This window comes from Ciona robusta, chromosome 3 (assembly GCF_009617815.1).
Source record: "Ciona robusta chromosome 3, ASM961781v2".
In the NCBI taxonomy this organism is placed as follows: Eukaryota; Metazoa; Chordata; class Ascidiacea; order Phlebobranchia; family Cionidae; genus Ciona; species Ciona robusta.
In genome coordinates, this window is record NC_143237.1 from 4806330 (window position 1) to 4827201 (window position 20872).

At 38.1% G+C, this 20872-nt stretch overlaps 1 protein-coding gene and 1 pseudogene across 1 annotated transcript; both read left to right on the plus strand.

The window, feature by feature from the left end:
• The first annotated feature begins 312 nt into the window (after window positions 1-312).
• On the plus strand, window positions 313-7025 carry LOC149738370 (uncharacterized; annotated as a pseudogene).
• A 9976-nt stretch (window positions 7026-17001) lies between these two features.
• LOC149738371 (uncharacterized) lies at window positions 17002-18339 on the plus strand. Its single transcript, XM_089875859.1, has one exon. It carries the CDS (start codon window positions 17013-17015, stop codon window positions 18336-18338), a length of 1326 nt encoding a protein of 441 aa, XP_089731985.1. The 5' UTR covers window positions 17002-17012; the 3' UTR covers window position 18339.
• Window positions 18340-20872: the final 2533 nt, after the last annotated feature.

Genomic DNA, 20872 nt, shown 5'->3' on the forward strand with positions numbered 1-20872 from the left:
AAAATACAAAAACTGTGGCCATTTTCTGTATGATCGGCTGGCTCACGCTCAGTGTGTAATTTAATCGAAACATTTCCAAATACAAGCGTTATAACAAAACACTGTATAAAATTTCACGCAATTCGGCAAATATTTCATGTCGAAAACGACCTTTAAATTAAAGCGCTCGGCCAGCGTTTTTTTACAGACCGATGTCGTGATAAATTTGTTCCGACTGTTGAATTTGTACCGGGGCTATTGAGCATGGGCCGCAACTCTACTGCTCATGCGCGCGGACCGGTATTGCGGAAATCTGGTTTCCATCGGCTTTCTTATAAAAATAAGTTAAAGTAGAGTGTGAGAAGATGGAACCCTTAAGCACATATTGAATAATATTTCCGAAATCAATATAGATGCCGGTTTTTGGGTGATACCACAAATTAGTACTTCCATGCATTTATTTATTGACAACAATTTAAGAAAATATAATAAAACACACGAGGAGTTATTTAGCGATCAGCAAGGCAGGTGAAATTTTACAAATTCGAAAACACACAGGATAAGATAGGACAGTTTAAAATCATTGTTAATTTTGATTAAGTGTATTTATAAATAGGAATATACGTAAACAACACGAAATATACTGTTCGCTTTGAAAATTAAGTCTAAACATTCTTTTTCTTGCCCTACTGCTATAGTTTTTAACAAAGAGATTAAAACCACAGAAATAAAAAAGAATAGAACGCGCATCTCTAATGTCGGTAAAGAAGAGAGCATGATACACTCTCTTTTTCACGACTCGTTCCCGTTTACTATAGTAGTCAATGAAAGCCAGGGCGTTTTAGGTAGTTTTTCTTTGTTTTTTTTTTGACTTAATTAGGTTTATAGGGAAAATGAATATTTCTAAACATATATATATTTCTAATAAACCGTTTGTTGGAACGTTTTTAATTAAATTTATAAAATAATTCATTTTCCTAAACAAGCGCTAAAGTGTAAGCGTTAACCTACCAAAAACTAAACTGGCCTAATAAAGTGGAATAGTTAGTGTAGTTTTTAAAATAAACAGCTAAAACCTCCTAAAATCACTGTGCGCCCATCTTTTACAATGGAGACCAAGCGAAATGGGGACGGAGTTGGCGGTCACGTGAATAGAAAAAAAAGAATATATCACGGTTTTGGGCAGTTGCGCGTTCTACTCTTTTTTATTTCTGCGATTAAAACCGATGAGTGGAAACTAGCCGCTTGTTACGTCATCAAATCCTATCAATCACATACATTTTAGTTTCGTCCTCCGTCACGGTCCAGTGCATCACGAGAAAATGCTAGTTTATACACAGAGGTTTAGTAAAACCAACGGTACACATATGTGTACCGTTGGTAAAACTTGCTTAATGATGAGCTGCATTAACGGTCTTATACAATTTGCACTTGAAACTTATCTCAAAGGCGCTGCAGGATTGAAATTTAGCACAGTGGCGATGGAATTCGTGTCTTTAACTGTTTTTATAAGTCGGATATGATGGTTTATGTTGATTTTTTGAAGATGAAGCGGGACGTTTCCTACTTTGACTACACCGGCCAGCCGGGTTCATAGAAACATTATATGTTCAAATCTGCAAGTTATCATTATTTCTGACAGAATTCTTAACTCGAAGTTCTTAGCGGTCTGCCACAAGGTGGGGACGGGATTTAAATGTACCGACGCGCCGTTTAGAAAATACAACGGAACTCATTCTACGTTAGCGCTCGTAGCGAGCGGACACCAAAGGGCATGGATAAAGGTCCAAGCTTTGCGCAAGTTGTGCACCAAAAGGGTGGAGGTTATTTGAAGAGACCCACCTGCCTTAGCTTCAAAACTAAGGATCAAAGTAAAAGAGAAGATGTTATCAAAATCATAGAAAAAGAAAAATTTTCAGTTAAAAATTTGATCGGAATCACGGAAAGAAAAGGAAACCTAATAGATGTTACATGCACTACGAGAAAAGCTGTATTGGATTTGTACGAATTACTGATCAAAGTAGATGCACTATACTCGGTGAGACTTTATGAGTCAGATAAAGTGAACGTGGCGGTAGGATGGGTGCCAATACCTTTCCCTAATGAGGTCATTAAATCCGAATTCCAGAACAGATGCGGAGAAGTTAAGCATATTCAAAATAGAAAGGACAGAAATGGCTTACTAACAGGAATGCGAATTCTCACACTGGATAGGGCCGATATTGAAAAAAAACCCAATCCCAAGCTATATTACCATAAACAACTACGAGTTCTACTGCACGTATAACGGGCAACAGATAACGTGCAAGTATTGCACAAAATCTGGACACAAGCAGCAAAACTGCCCTAAAAGGAAACAATACTATCCAAAGCTTATCAATAAAAGAAACGAGAAAAACCAAGAAGACGCCGAATGCCCCGAAACCGATAAGAGTGGTAGCAAATTGTCCGCCGCAGGAGGAGAAATAAAGGAGAGAAGCAAGCAGAATGGAGAACAACTCGACCACAGCACCACTGCCGCTTCCGGCGAAAGTAACAACCTAAAACCAATACTACCTGATAAAAATCAAAACAACGAAATGGAACCAATGCCCAAAGTTTCAAGGAAACGCCAGGAAAGAAGTCCAACCGAAATTAACCTCCACCAAGCAAAGTCGATAAGTCTTAGCGAACTTAAAATACCAGTTTCATGTCCAAAATGTGAGGAAGAGAGCTATGTAACAGACCAAAATACCAACTTCTTCTGCTGGAAATGTTCATCGGAATTTAGAATTGCAACAGCGTGCTGCAACGATAACGATAAATTTCTCGTCCCGAACAAGGAGGTAACAACCAACTGCTCCACCTGCCACCTACCGATGAGAAAAATGCCCTGCTGCCACACATTTCAACCGGAGTTTCAGACCGATTAAGGAACACTTGAATGCATACAGTGCAAAAGGTACTCAATGACTTGTATATGTAAAACAGTAAATTCTATCCCAAAACGAACCATGACATCTAACTGTATTAATAATGCCTGCAATGCTACACTAGTCCACTGTAGCTGCGGGAAAAAAACGTGTCAGATTCTGGAACCGGACAAACCGTATCAGTGCGAATGTGGTTTCGAGTACGAATACGATATTTATATAGGGGTAGGACGTTTTTAATGCCTCTTAGTTTAATCACATACAATGTTGCAGGGTTGCAAAACCCTCGAAAACGACGCAGTATTTTTTATTTTCTACGCCAAAAAAAGTTTGATATTATTTGCCTGCAAGAAACGCACACAACAGCATCATGTCTCAGGCAATGGGAATTAGAATGGGGTGGAGAAATCTTAGCCTCACATGGCTTAACTAAAAGCAAAGGAGTCGCGGTTTTGTTTTCAAAAAAACTGTCTTACTCAAAACAAGACGTATGTGTCGATAACTTCGGACGATATATAATCATGAACCTCGAAATAACTGACCAGCGGTTAACGTTGTGCAATGTCTATGGACCAAACCAAGACAGCCCTCAGTTTTACGGCAACCTATTTACGCTATTAACAAAAAGACAAGCGGAAAGCGGGATAGAAAACTGTATTATAGCCGGTGACTTTAACTGTGTCCTTAATGATAAATTAGACAAAACCGGCGGGAGAGAAAAACACGGGAACCGGCGCGCAAAAACTACCATATTACAGGCAATGAATGACCTCGAGCTATACGACGTGTTTCGCATCAAACATCCAAACTCTAAGCAATACACCCGCATGCAAAAACGCCCGCACACGGCGAGTCGGCTTGACTTTGTTCTCGCCACAAGCGAAATATTACAAAAGACCACTCAAATCCAAATTGTTCCAAGCACGCAGTCGGACCATTGTATCGTCAAACTTGTACTCAACCTTGATAAAATACCCAGGGGCAGAGGCTACTGGAAAATGAATACGTCCTTGTTAGAAGATGCAAAATTCGTCGAAATCACTAAAAAATGGATCGCGGAATTTCTGATAAACAACGACAATGGCGCCGTATCTCCCTAAGTTCTCTGGGAAGCACTAAAATGTAATATACGGGGCTATATTATCAAATACGCGTCCGAAAATAACAAAAAAATAAAAGCTAGACAGACAAACCTAGAAAATAAACTCGCGGATCTTCAAAACCTACCCCAACCTCACGATGAGTGCACGATGGGTAAAATTGTACAAACTCAAGAACAATACGACGATATTATCGAAAGCTATAGTAAGAGCGCAATAGTCCGAAGCAGGGTTCGATGGGCAGAATATGGGGGTAAAAATAACGCCTATTTTCTTAATCTAGAAAAACGTAGGATGGAGAAAAAGGCCATTAATAGACTTAATTCAAATGCCAATATAGAAACGGACCAGCAGGCTATTTTACGGCTCCTAAAAGAATATTTTGAAACCTTGTATAGCTCAAGTAATAACCCGGGCCGCACGAGCAAAAGTAAAATAAAAGAGTATACAAACAGCTTAATGTGTCCAAGACTCGACGCGGAAAAAGCAAACGAATGTGAGGGTAAACTGACCGTCGGCAAATGCTACGAAGCGCTAAAGACTATGCAAAACAACAAATCTCCCGGATTAGACGGTTTTCCGGCCGAATTTTACAAAGTATTTTGGAATGAAATAAATTCCACATTAGTCAACGCATTTAACCATGCATTTGAAAAAGGTGCTTTCTCTGGTCAAATGAATTGGGGGGTCGTAACTCTAATTCCTAAACCTGAAAAAGACCTTCTGTACCCAGAAAACTACCGGCCAATTACATTATTAAACGCTGACTATAAAATAGCCGCAAAAGCAATTAACAACCGTATAAAAAACGTACTCACTACAATTATAGCCCCTGAACAGACGGGGTTTATAAAAGGAAGATACATAGGAGACAACATTAGAACTCTTTTTAACGTCTGGGATCACACCACTGATCAAGGCTTGCATGGAGCCCTCTTGTTTTTAGACATACGTAAAGCCTTTGACTCAGTAAACTGGGACTTTGTTAACGCAGCATGTTCTAGTTTTGGTTTTGGGAAAGATCTGTCGAGATGGATAAGAACTTTTTATGTTGACGCAAAATGCCTAATTATTAACAACAACCACATGTCTACTCCATTTAGAGTTGAAAGAGGCGTGCGACAGGGGGACCCCTTGTCCCCTTCTCTATTTTTGTTGGCCATAGAATTTCTGTCACTAGCAATTAAAAGAAATAAAAGCGTAAAGGGAATCCCAATTGACTCACAAGACATTAAAATCTCACTTTTTGCGGATGACGCGCTGCTATTTTTGGATGGTTCAGAAAAAAGCTTTCATGCAGCATTTGCAGAAGCAACAGAATTCGGGAACCACTCGGGCTGCAAAATTAATATTGCGAAATCCAATGCCATGTATATAGGTAAAAAACAACCTAACTCATCTCACCACCTCTCTTCGCAAGGTCTTTCTTGGCCAAACACGTTTATAAAATACCTCGGGGTTAAAATCCCAGTAAATGGGAACAAAACCAACTTGTTTACAATCAATTTTGAATCAATAGGAAAGGAAATTCAAGCTGTAACTAAGCCTTGGCTGGCAAGGTCACTTTCATTACTAGGGCGAGTTACGATTATTAAAACCCTAGCGATACCAAAGCTACTCTACAAACTTAGCGTGTTACCGGTCAGTCTACCCAAACAAAAGAAATTAAAAGAAAACTGTTTACATTTTTGTGGGGCTCCAACTGGGAAAGAGTAGGAAGAAAAACACTATGCAGTAACATAAAAGAGGGTGGCCTGGAAATGATAGACCTGGAGGCGTACGCAAAATCAATACGCTTCTCTTGGATACGAAAACTACTAGATACAAATCACGAATCGCATTGGAAAAATATTGAAACTAAAATTACCTCCCTAAATGCCATGATTTGTGTAGCCGCCTCCGATTTAAAACTATAAGGAAATCACCAAACAAACGCCTCTCTCGACATTCTGGTCATCGATCGAATTGTGGAGAGAATGTGTCTCCCAATTTTGGCCACAGGACAAAGTTTACAATCGCGCTATTTGGCTAAACAAAAAAGTTCTTTTCAAACGGAAACCGATCGCCTACGAAAATTTTATAAAATCCGGTATATTAATGTACCAACAAATCATAGACAATAACTCGGACTATTGCAGCTTTAAAATATTATGCGAAAAGTATACGTTGACAAACAACAATCAAAACCACGCGGACTACCAGCGCCTTATTGCAGCCATTCCAACAACTTGGGAAACGTACACGACGGACAGACCGGAACGAAAAACTGCCATCGACAGACTAAGGAAGGGGATAAGCGACAATTTGCCTACAGCCAAAAACGCATACGAATATTTTGTATCTCCCAATAAACAAAAGCCGACCAAACAACAAAATAAATGGGAAGTAACCTTACAACGGGGACCTCTGAACTGGTCAGAAATTTACAAAAACTTATACGACTGTACGTTTGAAACGAAGCTGCGCTCCTTTCAAGTTAAAATTAATCTGAGAGCCATCGTCCTAAACGACAAGCTCCATGGCTTCGGGATTATTGAGACTGATGTGTGCACTTTTTGCGGTGTAAACAAAGAAACAATATACCATCTATTTTGTGAATGTAAACATGTCCAGGTATACTGGGAAAGCGTCAGTGCCTGGATGGACAGTGTTTTGTGCCATAAAACAATTATAAGCAATACCGTAAAGCTCTTCGGAATTCACAATGATTGCCTTGAAAAATGTGTTTTAAATTCAATGAACTGCATGCTTGTAGTTGCCAGATTTGTCATATACAAATGTCGGATTCAAAACTTGAAGCCAAATATAGAAATGTTTATCTATGCAATGAACCGCAGCAGGGCCAATGAAAAGGCTGTTGCAATAAAACATAACAAGTTATTGCAATACAAACTGAAGTGGAACGCAAACTTGCGTTAATTTTAAGTATCGTTTGTTCGCTACAATCGTTTTCGTTACAATTTGTCGCTGTTGTGTTATTATCACTATCGTGTTGTAAACTTTATATGCAATAAAAAAAATAAAAAAAATACAACGGAAAGTTGCTTTAATTTGCGTGCGATTATAGTATGCCTAAAGATTTTTATGCGTAATGCTATAGCATGGTGACAAGGGTTCATTCAGTAAACGTGGTATTCAGGAGTGGTGGCTCGAAGTTGGCTTGCGGGTTGCGTCACGGTAAAACCTTTGTGTCGTCATGTTAAAAATTATGACCGAACAGCAAAGTTTTGCAGCCAAACTAATTAAACTCGGGTCACTTACATTTTCCTGTACAGTTAGTTATATTCAGCTATACAAAGCATAAATTATTATAATACAAACATGGCAGCAAAAATCAGCAGAACAAGTCTGTATGACAAGGCGAGTTTTTTGAACGTAGGTTGCAATCTCTTGCATCACAAACCAATGTCATGAAGGCGTTTACCGGAGTATTGGCAGTTTAGTTCGTAAGTCGCCTGTTACCAAATTGCAAACTTTAATGCCAGTAATGAAGGCAGTTGTGCCTATCATGATTGGTGATAAGGAGACCAAAAAATTGAATTAAATTTCACTATCAGCTGCAATAGTAAAACGAAGAATAGAAGATATATATGTCTAATGATGTTCTTGACCAAATTTTAGCTGAAGTAAATGCTTCTTCGTGGTATGCAAATCAATTGGATGAGAGATGGAATAGAAGGAAATTATTCTCGCAAATCCTCACTGAATCTCGTTTAAAGAGATCGTTAATATGTTTATCCGCGCAGTATCCACGGATTAACTTTTCAAATTTAGCGGCCCACTCAAACATATTCTTTTTGAACCATCGTTTGGTCACACAAACAAAATAACGGCAGCGGTTCCTTATTTAAACAGTAGGGATGTGCCGAGCCGAGCCCGAACTCAAAAGCTCGTGCCCGAGCGTCTCCTTTTTTGACGCTCGGCGCTCGGCTGAAATCTGGGCCGAGCGCCGAGCCTTATGCTATAATGTTGCACGCGAGAGCGAAAAATATTAAAAATTAGAAAAAAAAGTGAAGCTACTAAGAGGAGATAACGAGACTAGTCAGCGTAGCTTTCTCTTTAATTATTTTTCGTTCGTTGTGAATTTGCTCTCTCGCAAGTAACGAATCGCAACGTCAGCGAATTTGCCCGTATCAAATTACAGCCGTTGTCGAATTACACGAGCGCCCAATGTTTTCGTATCACATTTTAAATAAAAAGCCAAAAACTCTTAAACTTTTTTATAATGAAATAATATAAATTGCTGCAACCACGGTTTTGCAACCTCTAAGCCACCTTTACCGCAGACACGCACGCAGCCAGAAAGTGCTAAGACGCACACACACGCATTGCATTCAATATAACATTCCTTCGCTTGGAATTAGAACAATTTTTCATTCAATTGTTACGTCACGTGTCCTATCGCAACGTAACTATTAATTATGACGTTTTATAATATAACAATCGGGAGGAATGTGCCCACTGCCCAAGTTGGGCAGCCCAAAGTTAGTATAGACCAAGTTAGGAAACGGCGCTCGTGTCCGCCATTACGGAGCCCACAGAGCGTGAATCGCCTATACAAATGCATGGTCGGAATGTGTTCATTTAGTTCTTGTAAGCGATACAAAGCTAAAAAACACGTATAGCGGTTGTTTTAACATATAAAATATAATTTCTAATATAAATCTTGTTATATAATATTAAATCTAGGATTTAATGTGGCGTAAATTAGTATTTTGACTGGTTTTCGGCGTACAGTGTGGTTTAACAGGGTACTTTACGTTGGCGATTAAGACTAGCAGCAATCAGCTTAGTTTACATAATAATATATGATCATACCTACGAACCTACAGAGCCATTCTTTACTACATTTATAATCCAACATTGGTGGACATGCAGCTCCAAACTGCTTAAGTACTAGCAGATAAGGTGTTCGTGTTTTCCGATTTTATAAAGACCCGGAACGCAGAAAAGGTAGCTTACTAATTCAAGCAAAGGAACAAAAATAGTAACTCAGTATTGTTTTCCTCAATGTCACTTCGATATTAGGCAAATTTTACAAAGATACCTTAAGTTTCGTTGCCGGGTATACGCGTTGAGTTTGTGAGCCAAAAAGTAAAATCACGGCAATTTACATGCAAAACTGCAGCTAGATACACCAGTTTATGGTAATGTTATGCGTTTTTATATTTTAAACACGTTCTTTTATGTTTTTGGTTAGTAAACTTGATATTTTCTGTTTTTTTACTCTTGAATCGATTGAGTGTTCAATAAAAGTTGACTATTTTTGTGAGGTTTATTATTGTGATAAGATATAACATTAGTAGAAAGCCATTTTTACGCGCAGAAGTGCTTGGTTTTTAAAAAATCGCAATATTTAAACGAAAAACAGCACCCAGCAATGATAAAATGCTATGCCGTGGGCTCCGTAATGGTGGCGACTATGACGTCATAGACGCGAGACAATGGATAACAAGACTCGTTGTTTTACAATCCGTTTCCTAACTTGGTCTATACTAACTTTGGGGCAGCCCAACCAACCACGAGATCAAAACATCGTGTATCAGCGTCACATTTTTAAACTCTGCGCCGGCGTATGAAATAAAGGAAGACGCATGCGGTAGCATACATTCCACACGTAACAAACGAAGCAATCGTTGTGAATTTATTCTCGTGAAAAATGACGTAATGAAACTCTGGTTCTCGTGCGGCGCCATCAAACGATGTTTTTTGGCTTCTGTCCAAGCTCAACCGGGACGATACTTTGTAATATCATATTACAATATATGTTGGTTCCAATTTACTGATAGCGTCGCTTCTCGCTCTTATATTTGCACCAATTAAAATTCACATAATCGCGATTTACCTGCATTAAACTAATCATCAGAAACAAAAATTATACACAAACTACAGATCGTATGGAAGCGAATAAAACACGATTGTTTTCCAACAATCTCGTTTGTGATGTAACGATCGTAAAGGTTTATTCTGACGTAAATAATCGTTACATTATCCAAGATGAACATGCGTAGAAACTTGCTAGTTCTGCCACTGGCTGTAACAGTTATAAATAATTGTTTAAATAAATATTATTTGTATGAATTTTACATTTTGCAACAGTAGGAATTATGAAAAGCGAGACGCGTCTTTAACCGCAAACCACGTGTTCTGTATTATTTTGATTAGCGGCGCTTTTCGGCTGAATAGGAACGCATTCTCGTACGCCTTTCTCCTTGATGACGTCATAGGTGCTCGGGCTCGGGCTCGTGCCGAGCTTTTCGTTGAAGCTCGGCGCTCGGCGAACCCGAGCTTTTTCAACTTCAGCACATCCCTATTAAACAGTTCGGTAAGCAGTTGAAGTCAATATATATATAGTTGCAGGTCGTTTTCATAACAATTAGTATTGTTTGAACGACAATGGGTAATGTTCGAACATCAATGGATAAATATTGTAACGGCAGCGGTTCCTTATTTAAACAGTAGGGATGTGCCGAGCCGAGCCCGAACTCAAAAGCTCGTGCCCGAGCGTCTCCTTTTTTGACGCTCGGCGCTCGGCTGAAATCTGGGCCGAGCGCCGAGCCTTATGCTATAATGTTGCACGCGAGAGCGAAAAATATTAAAAATTAGAAAAAAAAGTGAAGCTACTAAGAGGAGATAACGAGACTAGTCAGCGTAGCTTTCTCTTTAATTATTTTTCGTTCGTTGTGAATTTGCTCTCTCGCAAGTAACGAATCGCAACGTCAGCGAATTTGCCCGTATCAAATTACAGCCGTTGTCGAATTACACGAGCGCCCAATGTTTTCGTATCACATTTTAAATAAAAAGCCAAAAACTCTTAAACTTTTTTATAATGAAATAATATAAATTGCTGCAACCACGGTTTTGCAACCTCTAAGCCACCTTTACCGCAGACACGCACGCAGCCAGAAAGTGCTAAGACGCACACACACGCATTGCATTCAATATAACATTCCTTCGCTTGGAATTAGAACAATTTTTCATTCAATTGTTACGTCACGTGTCCTATCGCAACGTAACTATTAATTATGACGTTTTATAATATAACAATCGGGAGGAATGTGCCCACTGCCCAAGTTGGGCAGCCCAAAGTTAGTATAGACCAAGTTAGGAAACGGCGCTCGTGTCCGCCATTACGGAGCCCACAGAGCGTGAATCGCCTATACAAATGCATGGTCGGAATGTGTTCATTTAGTTCTTGTAAGCGATACAAAGCTAAAAAACACGTATAGCGGTTGTTTTAACATATAAAATATAATTTCTAATATAAATCTTGTTATATAATATTAAATCTAGGATTTAATGTGGCGTAAATTAGTATTTTGACTGGTTTTCGGCGTACAGTGTGGTTTAACAGGGTACTTTACGTTGGCGATTAAGACTAGCAGCAATCAGCTTAGTTTACATAATAATATATGATCATACCTACGAACCTACAGAGCCATTCTTTACTACATTTATAATCCAACATTGGTGGACATGCAGCTCCAAACTGCTTAAGTACTAGCAGATAAGGTGTTCGTGTTTTCCGATTTTATAAAGACCCGGAACGCAGAAAAGGTAGCTTACTAATTCAAGCAAAGGAACAAAAATAGTAACTCAGTATTGTTTTCCTCAATGTCACTTCGATATTAGGCAAATTTTACAAAGATACCTTAAGTTTCGTTGCCGGGTATACGCGTTGAGTTTGTGAGCCAAAAAGTAAAATCACGGCAATTTACATGCAAAACTGCAGCTAGATACACCAGTTTATGGTAATGTTATGCGTTTTTATATTTTAAACACGTTCTTTTATGTTTTTGGTTAGTAAACTTGATATTTTCTGTTTTTTTACTCTTGAATCGATTGAGTGTTCAATAAAAGTTGACTATTTTTGTGAGGTTTATTATTGTGATAAGATATAACATTAGTAGAAAGCCATTTTTACGCGCAGAAGTGCTTGGTTTTTAAAAAATCGCAATATTTAAACGAAAAACAGCACCCAGCAATGATAAAATGCTATGCCGTGGGCTCCGTAATGGTGGCGACTATGACGTCATAGACGCGAGACAATGGATAACAAGACTCGTTGTTTTACAATCCGTTTCCTAACTTGGTCTATACTAACTTTGGGGCAGCCCAACCAACCACGAGATCAAAACATCGTGTATCAGCGTCACATTTTTAAACTCTGCGCCGGCGTATGAAATAAAGGAAGACGCATGCGGTAGCATACATTCCACACGTAACAAACGAAGCAATCGTTGTGAATTTATTCTCGTGAAAAATGACGTAATGAAACTCTGGTTCTCGTGCGGCGCCATCAAACGATGTTTTTTGGCTTCTGTCCAAGCTCAACCGGGACGATACTTTGTAATATCATATTACAATATATGTTGGTTCCAATTTACTGATAGCGTCGCTTCTCGCTCTTATATTTGCACCAATTAAAATTCACATAATCGCGATTTACCTGCATTAAACTAATCATCAGAAACAAAAATTATACACAAACTACAGATCGTATGGAAGCGAATAAAACACGATTGTTTTCCAACAATCTCGTTTGTGATGTAACGATCGTAAAGGTTTATTCTGACGTAAATAATCGTTACATTATCCAAGATGAACATGCGTAGAAACTTGCTAGTTCTGCCACTGGCTGTAACAGTTATAAATAATTGTTTAAATAAATATTATTTGTATGAATTTTACATTTTGCAACAGTAGGAATTATGAAAAGCGAGACGCGTCTTTAACCGCAAACCACGTGTTCTGTATTATTTTGATTAGCGGCGCTTTTCGGCTGAATAGGAACGCATTCTCGTACGCCTTTCTCCTTGATGACGTCATAGGTGCTCGGGCTCGGGCTCGTGCCGAGCTTTTCGTTGAAGCTCGGCGCTCGGCGAACCCGAGCTTTTTCAACTTCAGCACATCCCTATTAAACAGTTCGGTAAGCAGTTGAAGTCAATATATATATAGTTGCAGGTCGTTTTCATAACAATTAGTATTGTTTGAACGACAATGGGTAATGTTCGAACATCAATGGATAAATATTGTATCCTACAAATGTATTTGAACTTGTAATAACAGAAAATTGGTTATAACTATTGATAAAGTTTTTATTTTTGCTACAAATTGGGTATCACTACTCTGTTTTTGGCACAATAAGCCACTTCTCATAAATTATCACCAAGTGCAAATGACTAAATTTCGAATATATTTTTAAAATATTATCTTTTTATTATATCAGTACCTTATAGTTGAAAACCCCCTGAGGTTTAAATTACTAAATTAAAATCAACCTTTAAAACTTTGGCAATGAAAACATACAAAACCACAATGTGGGGGAAGATGGGACTCTAAATTAAAATATATTTACATTAGCAGTATTCTGCAACATAGTTTACCTACCGAATTTAACAGGCTGTGCTAGTTTCTTTGCCATGTAAACTTTACATATATATAACGTTAAACCGATATTTTCTTGTTGTTTTTATCTAAAAAATAAAGTCATATTGACCCCTGCCTATTTTCTTCATGCTTATATCTCAGTGTTTAGTTTAAAGAAACTAGTTTAATCGTTTGTCCAATAATTCTGTAACCTTATTTTCCTGATTATCATTAAAAAACCCTACTATAAAAACGTTACCAGTGTTGCGGAAAATCTGGTCCCCACCGGCTAAACTACACGTGCGCAGAGACGAAACATTTCATTATCAATCTCCAAATCTAGTTCTAAACGAAGATTAGTTTAATAAATATAAACATGTTTTTACATAGCTTATTTTATTGTGTTTGGAAATGTAGGGTTTGTCGCTCTTTTTCGTTATTGGTGACGTGTTAACGGTAATGATCACTGGTCACATGTGATAACGTATAATTTAAGATAAAATATAGCATCAATTTTTTATTAAGAAGATAAATCTTTAAAAAGAAATGTACAAAATATGTTGCATCTAACAACTGGTATTTTTTTATTCGGGATCAGAGTTTCAGACTTCTTGAAAAATAAATTATAACCGGTGGGACCAGTTTTCTCGGAGAACCAGATTTCTGCGACATTCGCTGTTAAACGTTCTGGGGCAATATATTATTAGACACATTTTGCACCGCTTCAAGGTTTATTTTTACCATCTGTACTGCTGGCATCGCTATGTCTAATTACGTCAGAAACCACGCTGTGCCAATAACTAACAGTAATGAAATAAACACCAAAATCATTTCATTGTTACACCTGCCTCTGGTGGTATTGTTCTATTTTGTCAAGCAAAGACAAAGAATATAGTTATCACTATTTACTTTGGATCAACTAAAGCAAATATTCAGTTTGTATTTTAACAGCATAGTTTTTAAAGTAAGGCGATTAAACGGTTAGATTAGACACAAAATTACACTCATGGTATAACTCGTAAACTGGCACGAGGTGTATGAAACAGAACACCCGTTTTATAACGAATTACTGTAGTTTTCCTTCCACGCCAGAATAAAGTAAGTTAGGTTCATTCATTCAATTAGGTTCAATACGTAGGTTTCATTTAGTTAAATAATAGGATGTTTCTTCTCTTTGTATTGTAACGGATAAATACCGACCTTATTAACACGGAGTAAACTTAAAAGTTTCAGAAAGGACAATGCGTATTTAAACGCCTTCCTTTCCAAGCGTTGTGCGCTAACCACTTTGCCACGGCGCCGGTGTAATCACGGCCTACTAGAGATATCTCTAGTAGGCCGTGGTGTAATGTATTCGTTACGATTGATATATTTGTACCGGGCGCTAATGCGCATGTGTCGAGACGCTACTGCACATGCGCAGTAGGTCGTAACGAATACAATGACCACCCGGTCCAAATTTATTACGACCCTCCGATAAAATCGTTCCAGACACGACGTTTACGCGATAAAACTTTAGTTTTTGATTTTAAAGTCAACAAAACTGAGTTGATATGTTATTTGTAGCCTAGAAAATGTAAGTACCACTAACAAACTTATTTAAGCTAGTTTAAAAAGGACATTTTACTTACAATTTAGGCAGTTGGTGGTGGACCAAGGTGATCCTAGGTTACAAAAATTATAGCGGCCACTTTCGATATCTTCTGCTCGTGCTACTAACATCAAATATGGGCACTGTACTAACTAGGATTTTATTCTGCTGATACGCATTTGTACTTCTGTTTGTTTAAACAGAAAATGGGATCTGCCAGTATGACGTCACTACCACAGATAAGGGAAGAAAACAGCCAGGAAACAATGTGGAGCATAAGAGCAACAACAAAAGCAGCATGACAATCAATTTCGTTTACTTGCCGCTTAAAGTTATATTCTTTTCTTACATGACGGGTGTGTGAAAGCACTCCGGTATAATAAACTATAGTTTAATTAAATAATAACGGGGTATTAATTGGTGACACCGTGTTAACCCATAATTACGTCACCGGGTTCATTTATTTAGTGCAAAACACCCGACTTTTTAGACCGACAGTCAGTATTATTACCTATTTTATGCAATATCTTATCTCATATATTAAGTTATGTCACAGGTCAGTCTTGCGGTGTTATATTTCGCGCCATATAGATCAAACATCTGGTATGTCGCAGATACAGAACGGGTTCATTGTAGCGGTTGACAGGATAGCGGACATTTTTATGCCGCCGATTTTGGGAATGATCTATATACGATAAATCTAAACGACCTGAATTGTTTCATTATACTTTATTTATTTCTGGTGGGTTGCTATTTACTTTAATGTATTTCATCCCACCCGAAATCAATAAAACCCAAGTCAAAACAGATTTTTGTTGTAAAAAAAGATATGTTAAAGGGGCATACCAACGAAAAATCAAAATTTGTGTATTGATAGATATGCTAAAATGTGTTCTAAAGCTACCATTAAAGTTTTACAATACAAAACAGCTTTTGAAAAAAATAAGTTTCAAAACCGCAAATTCGACTGCTGGAGTAAAAAAAAATTGGCCGTGGCGCAATGCCTGGGATTTCCCATTAGAAAAATAAATCACTCAACTTTCATCGTTTCTAGTATCTAAAATACTAAAGAAAATTTAAATTTTATTTCTGATTGGGTATAATGAATGCTTCTTCTTCAAAACTGTATAAAAAATGTAAAACATAGACTTTATTATGTTTTAATTTTCGATTGAACATAGCTTCATACTGACTGAGCACTTATTAGTTAGTTTTTAGCACTTTTTTATATTAAAATGTTCATTATGTCTCAGTAGTACCTACTGTACCTTTTTTTATAAAAAAGTCAGTTTTTCGTGTTTAACATTCGGTTTGAAAATATGCCAAGTCAGTATAATCTGGTATGTACCTACGTTCAATCGAAAATTAAAACATAATACAGTCTATGTTGTACAATTTTTTTTATATATTCTTGAAGAAGAAGCATTCATTATACCAAATCAGAAATAAAATTTGAATTTTCTTTAGTATTTTAGAAACTAGAAACGATCAAGATTGAGTGAATTTTTTTCTTATGGAAAATCCCATGTATTGTCATAACAGCCGAATTTGTTTTACTCCAGCGGGTTTTTTTCACGCGATTTTTTTAGAAGCCGTAGAGTTTTGGCAAACTTTGACGGTACCTTTAGGTTACATTTAATCATATCTATCCGTATACAAATTTTCATTTTTTGTTGGTATGCCCCTTTAAATAAAAACTTCTCGGTCCTACTACAGAAGAAAGTATATACAAAGTGCCTACCGATTTACGGAACAAACCACAAACCGAAATGAACTATACGAAACGTATTTATGTAAATTAACGAAATACATACGTAAAGCACGTCATTAAAGAAAATAAAAACAAACGCGATCATACAAAAAACAACAGGAAGGAACACGCATTTCAACAAAGTCGGAAAATGGTTTAGTATAAACAGTTGTATGAATCACACACTGTTACATTATACACTGCTTGGCAGAATCGGTAATTAGTTTGCGATAAAATAGAAAACTTATACTAATGGTAGAGACCGGGAGATAAATCAACATCGTCATATATTGGATTCGTCTCAGGACAGCATGGAGAGCGGACGCTCCTATGCCACTGCGGTAAGCCAAGACTTAGTGACCAGGCCAACAAGCAGAATTAAGCTTAGACCACATTGTATCTCATTCAGAACGGCTACTCTCTTAAACCGTGAAGGAATATGGGATTTGTTGGATAAAATAAAGTTTTCAACAACAAAGCTAGAAGGCATATCAGAACGAAAAGGGAACCTGCTTGAGGCAACATGCAAAACGAGGACTGACGTTCTAGAATTGCAAGAAAAATTGCTTAAAGTAGAATGCGTATACGCTATACATTTATTTGTGACTGACAAAACAACGGTTGCAATAGGGTGGACGCCAATACCACTCGAAAATGACAGATTGACGCGCTATCTTGAAGAAAACTACGGTAAAGTTCATGCGATCAAAAGGAGAAAAGACAAGCGGGGAATGGATACAGGTCTACGTATTGTAGTTATGGCAAAGGATGTTTTGAAAGAGAATCCGATTCCAAGCTACATATCGGTTGATGGATATCAATTATATGTTAAGTACAACGGACAAAAGGAAACTTGCAAATACTGTAACGAAACTGGCCACAAAATCGCTTCTTGCCCGAGGAGAGAGGCAGACTTCCCTGCGCCCACGAGTCACTCTAAAGTTGGGGACAATCAGCAGCCTCAAGTTGAAAACGTTTGTCACTCTGAAACTATTTCGAAAGAAGTACTGGTGGATTCGTTAGAAGATCAAAATGTGACTGATCAGAAACTGCCTGCAAACGCAGCCCCAGACAAAGACTTACTACAATCGAGAAACAAACCAAAAAAGCGCGACCGAACAAGCCCGAGTTCCAACCAACCGAGACCAAAAACAGTGAGCTTAAGTAAAAAACAATACGCGGTTACTTGTAAGGTTTGCAAAAGGGACGGCCTTGTTTTGGATGACACAACAACTTTCTTCTGTCTAAGCTGCAAAGAAACTCAAATCGTCATGAAGCCCTGCTGCGGTGACAGTGAGGACCGATGGCTAGAACTTTCCACCGCTAAGATATCAAAATGTGCATGCTGCGCGGAAGATTTGCTAAGATTGCCGTGCTGCAAAGAGTTCATTCCCGAATGCAAGCAACCAGACGAATTATTTGACTGCCCTCAATGTACGCAAAAGTATATATCGTGCTATTGCGGCCAGTTAAACGTTGTACCCCCATGTTCACTAAATCGGAACTGCGACAACACGAATTGCACACGAAAAATAATACACTGTCAGTGTAGCACCGTCACCACGGAAGCTCTGAGCGAAGAACACATTTATTTGTGTCAATGCGGAAGTAAAGTCGTTTGGAATAAAGAAGAATAATCCTCCTGGTATATACCATTATATATATGAATATGTCTTTACAAATAGCTTCTTTCAACGTAGGTGGACTTAGAAAAAACTTAAAAAGAAGAAGTGTCTTTAAATTTCTTAAGGATAAACGATATGATATTATTTTACTGCAAGAAACTCACTGTACAAATGAATTGATCAAACAATGGGAACTCGAATGGGGTGGAAAAATATTGTTCTCTCATGGAACCAGTCGGTCAGCAGGTGTAGCTACCATGTTCCAGAGGAATTGCAAATTTCATTTATCTAATGCTATCAGTCACCCGGGAGGCCGCTATCTGCTGACAAAAGTCACTATCAACCAAAAGGAAATCACAGTTATTAACGTGTACGGGCCAAATCAATACGAGGAAACATTTTGGAAAAACCTGACCGAACAACTCTCAACACTTTCGTCTCGTGATTTAATCGTCGCTGGTGACTTTAACACGATTCTCTCAGACCATATGGACAAGATAGGTGGTGCGTCAGTTCACCACAACCGCAAGGCAAGAGAATGTGTTCTACAGTTAATGACTAAATTTGACCTATATGATATATATAGACTAATGCATCCAGATAAAAAAGAATATTCCCGGATCTCCAGCAGATCACCTGTTATTGGCAGCAGGATAGACTTCACCCTTATATCAAAAAGCTTAGCCGATACGACAATACTTGCTAAAATTATACCAGGTGTTCACTCCGATCATCAAATTGCGTACACCAAGATTCAGTTAGAATCCAATAACCGTGGAGCCGGATACTGGAAATTTAATAATTCGCTACTAAAAATCGAAGACTTTGTTAAAACAATCAAAATGGAAATAGCCGATTTTAAACGATTTAACTTAAACGATGAAGTATCAGCAGCAACAATATGGGACACGATGAAAGCGGTAATAAGAGGAATATGTATCAAATATAGCTCGAGACTACGTCGAAATACCCAAAGAAAGCAACTTGCACTTGAAGATGAAATTTCACGCTTGGCAGGTCAACTCAGTAACGTTCAACCAGAACATAGAGAACTCATCAACGATCAAGTTAGATCATTCCAAAAACAACTGGATGATCTTAACATAAACCAAACCAAAGGAGCTATCACAAGAAGCCGAGCAAAATGGGCAGAACATGGAGAGAAAAACACGAAATACTTTCTCGGGCTAGAACGGCAAAAAGCAAAACGTAAAACCATACGCTGCCTGATGAAGGAAAATAAGGAAGTCACAGATTCGGACGAAATTTTAAACGTACTGAGCCAGTACTTTGAACTACTGTACTCCAACCCATCGAATACGGATGCCAACAGTATACAACGTTTTGTTAATGCCCTACCTATACCAAAAATTTGCGAAGACGAAACACAACGATGTGAAGAAAGTGTAACGGAAAAGGAATGTTATACGGCTCTAATGAACATGAAAAACAACAAGTCCCCTGGTATTGACGGCTACACAGCAGAATTCTATAAAACTTTCTGGGACGATCTAAAGGATCTTTTCATGGACTGTCTGAACTGGACAATGGAAAACAAAACGCTCCCGGAAAGTTCGCGCACCGGATTAATAACGCTAATCTTGAAACCAGGAAAGGACACTTGTTTCGCTGATAGTTACCGCCCCATTACACTTCTGAACGTGGACTACAAAATACTATCAAGTGTTATTAATAATCGACTGAAAGCAATCGTACCCTCGGTCATTTCTCCCTGGCAAAACGGATTCGTGAAACAGCGCTATATCGGAAACAGTATTAGACTGTTGTTCAACATTGTGGACTATGCAGATGCAGTAAACCTGCCAGGAGCACTTCTCGCAGTCGACATGAAAAAAGCGTTTGACACAATAAACTGGGAATTTATACAGCGGACGCTGGTTAACTTTGGCTTCGGACCACAGTTTCTACAAATGATTTTTACTTTATATAACAATGCAAATGGAGTTGTCATCAACAACAATAAAATGTCTAAATCTTTTCAAGTTAGAAGAGGGGTAAGACAAGGGGACCCACTCTCGCCAACATTATTCTTATTCGCGATTGAAACACTCGGCCTAGCATTGCAACGGTGTAAACAAATTAAAGGCTTCGACATCAATGAAATCAGCTACAAGGTGTCAATGTATGCGGATGACACCCTAGTTATAACTGACGGCTCAATAGAATCAATTACAAATGCAATGAAAATCCTAGGACTATTCGGAGATCTATCTGGATGCAAATTGAACAGCAACAAATCTAACGCTTTTTACATTGGCTTAAAAAGGGAATGCACCGACAAACCATTGAATGGAAGAAAACTAACGTGGCCGGTTAACAACTTCACCTATCTAGGAGTAACAATACCAATACGAAACATTAAAGCAACACTGTTTAATCTAAATTTCGACAGTAGCCTAGCAAACATTCAACGAATTATAAACATGTGGTCGAGACGTGGACTTACACTTCTGGGTAAAGTCACAATCATTAAAAGTTTAATCATCCCTTCACTACTATACAAGCTCAGCATGGTACCAGCTCTC

Coding starts and splice junctions, on each gene's coding strand:
- LOC149738371 (XM_089875859.1), top strand. CDS start 17,013: ATGGAGAGCGGACGCTCCTATGCCACTGCGGTAAGCCAAGACTTAGTG.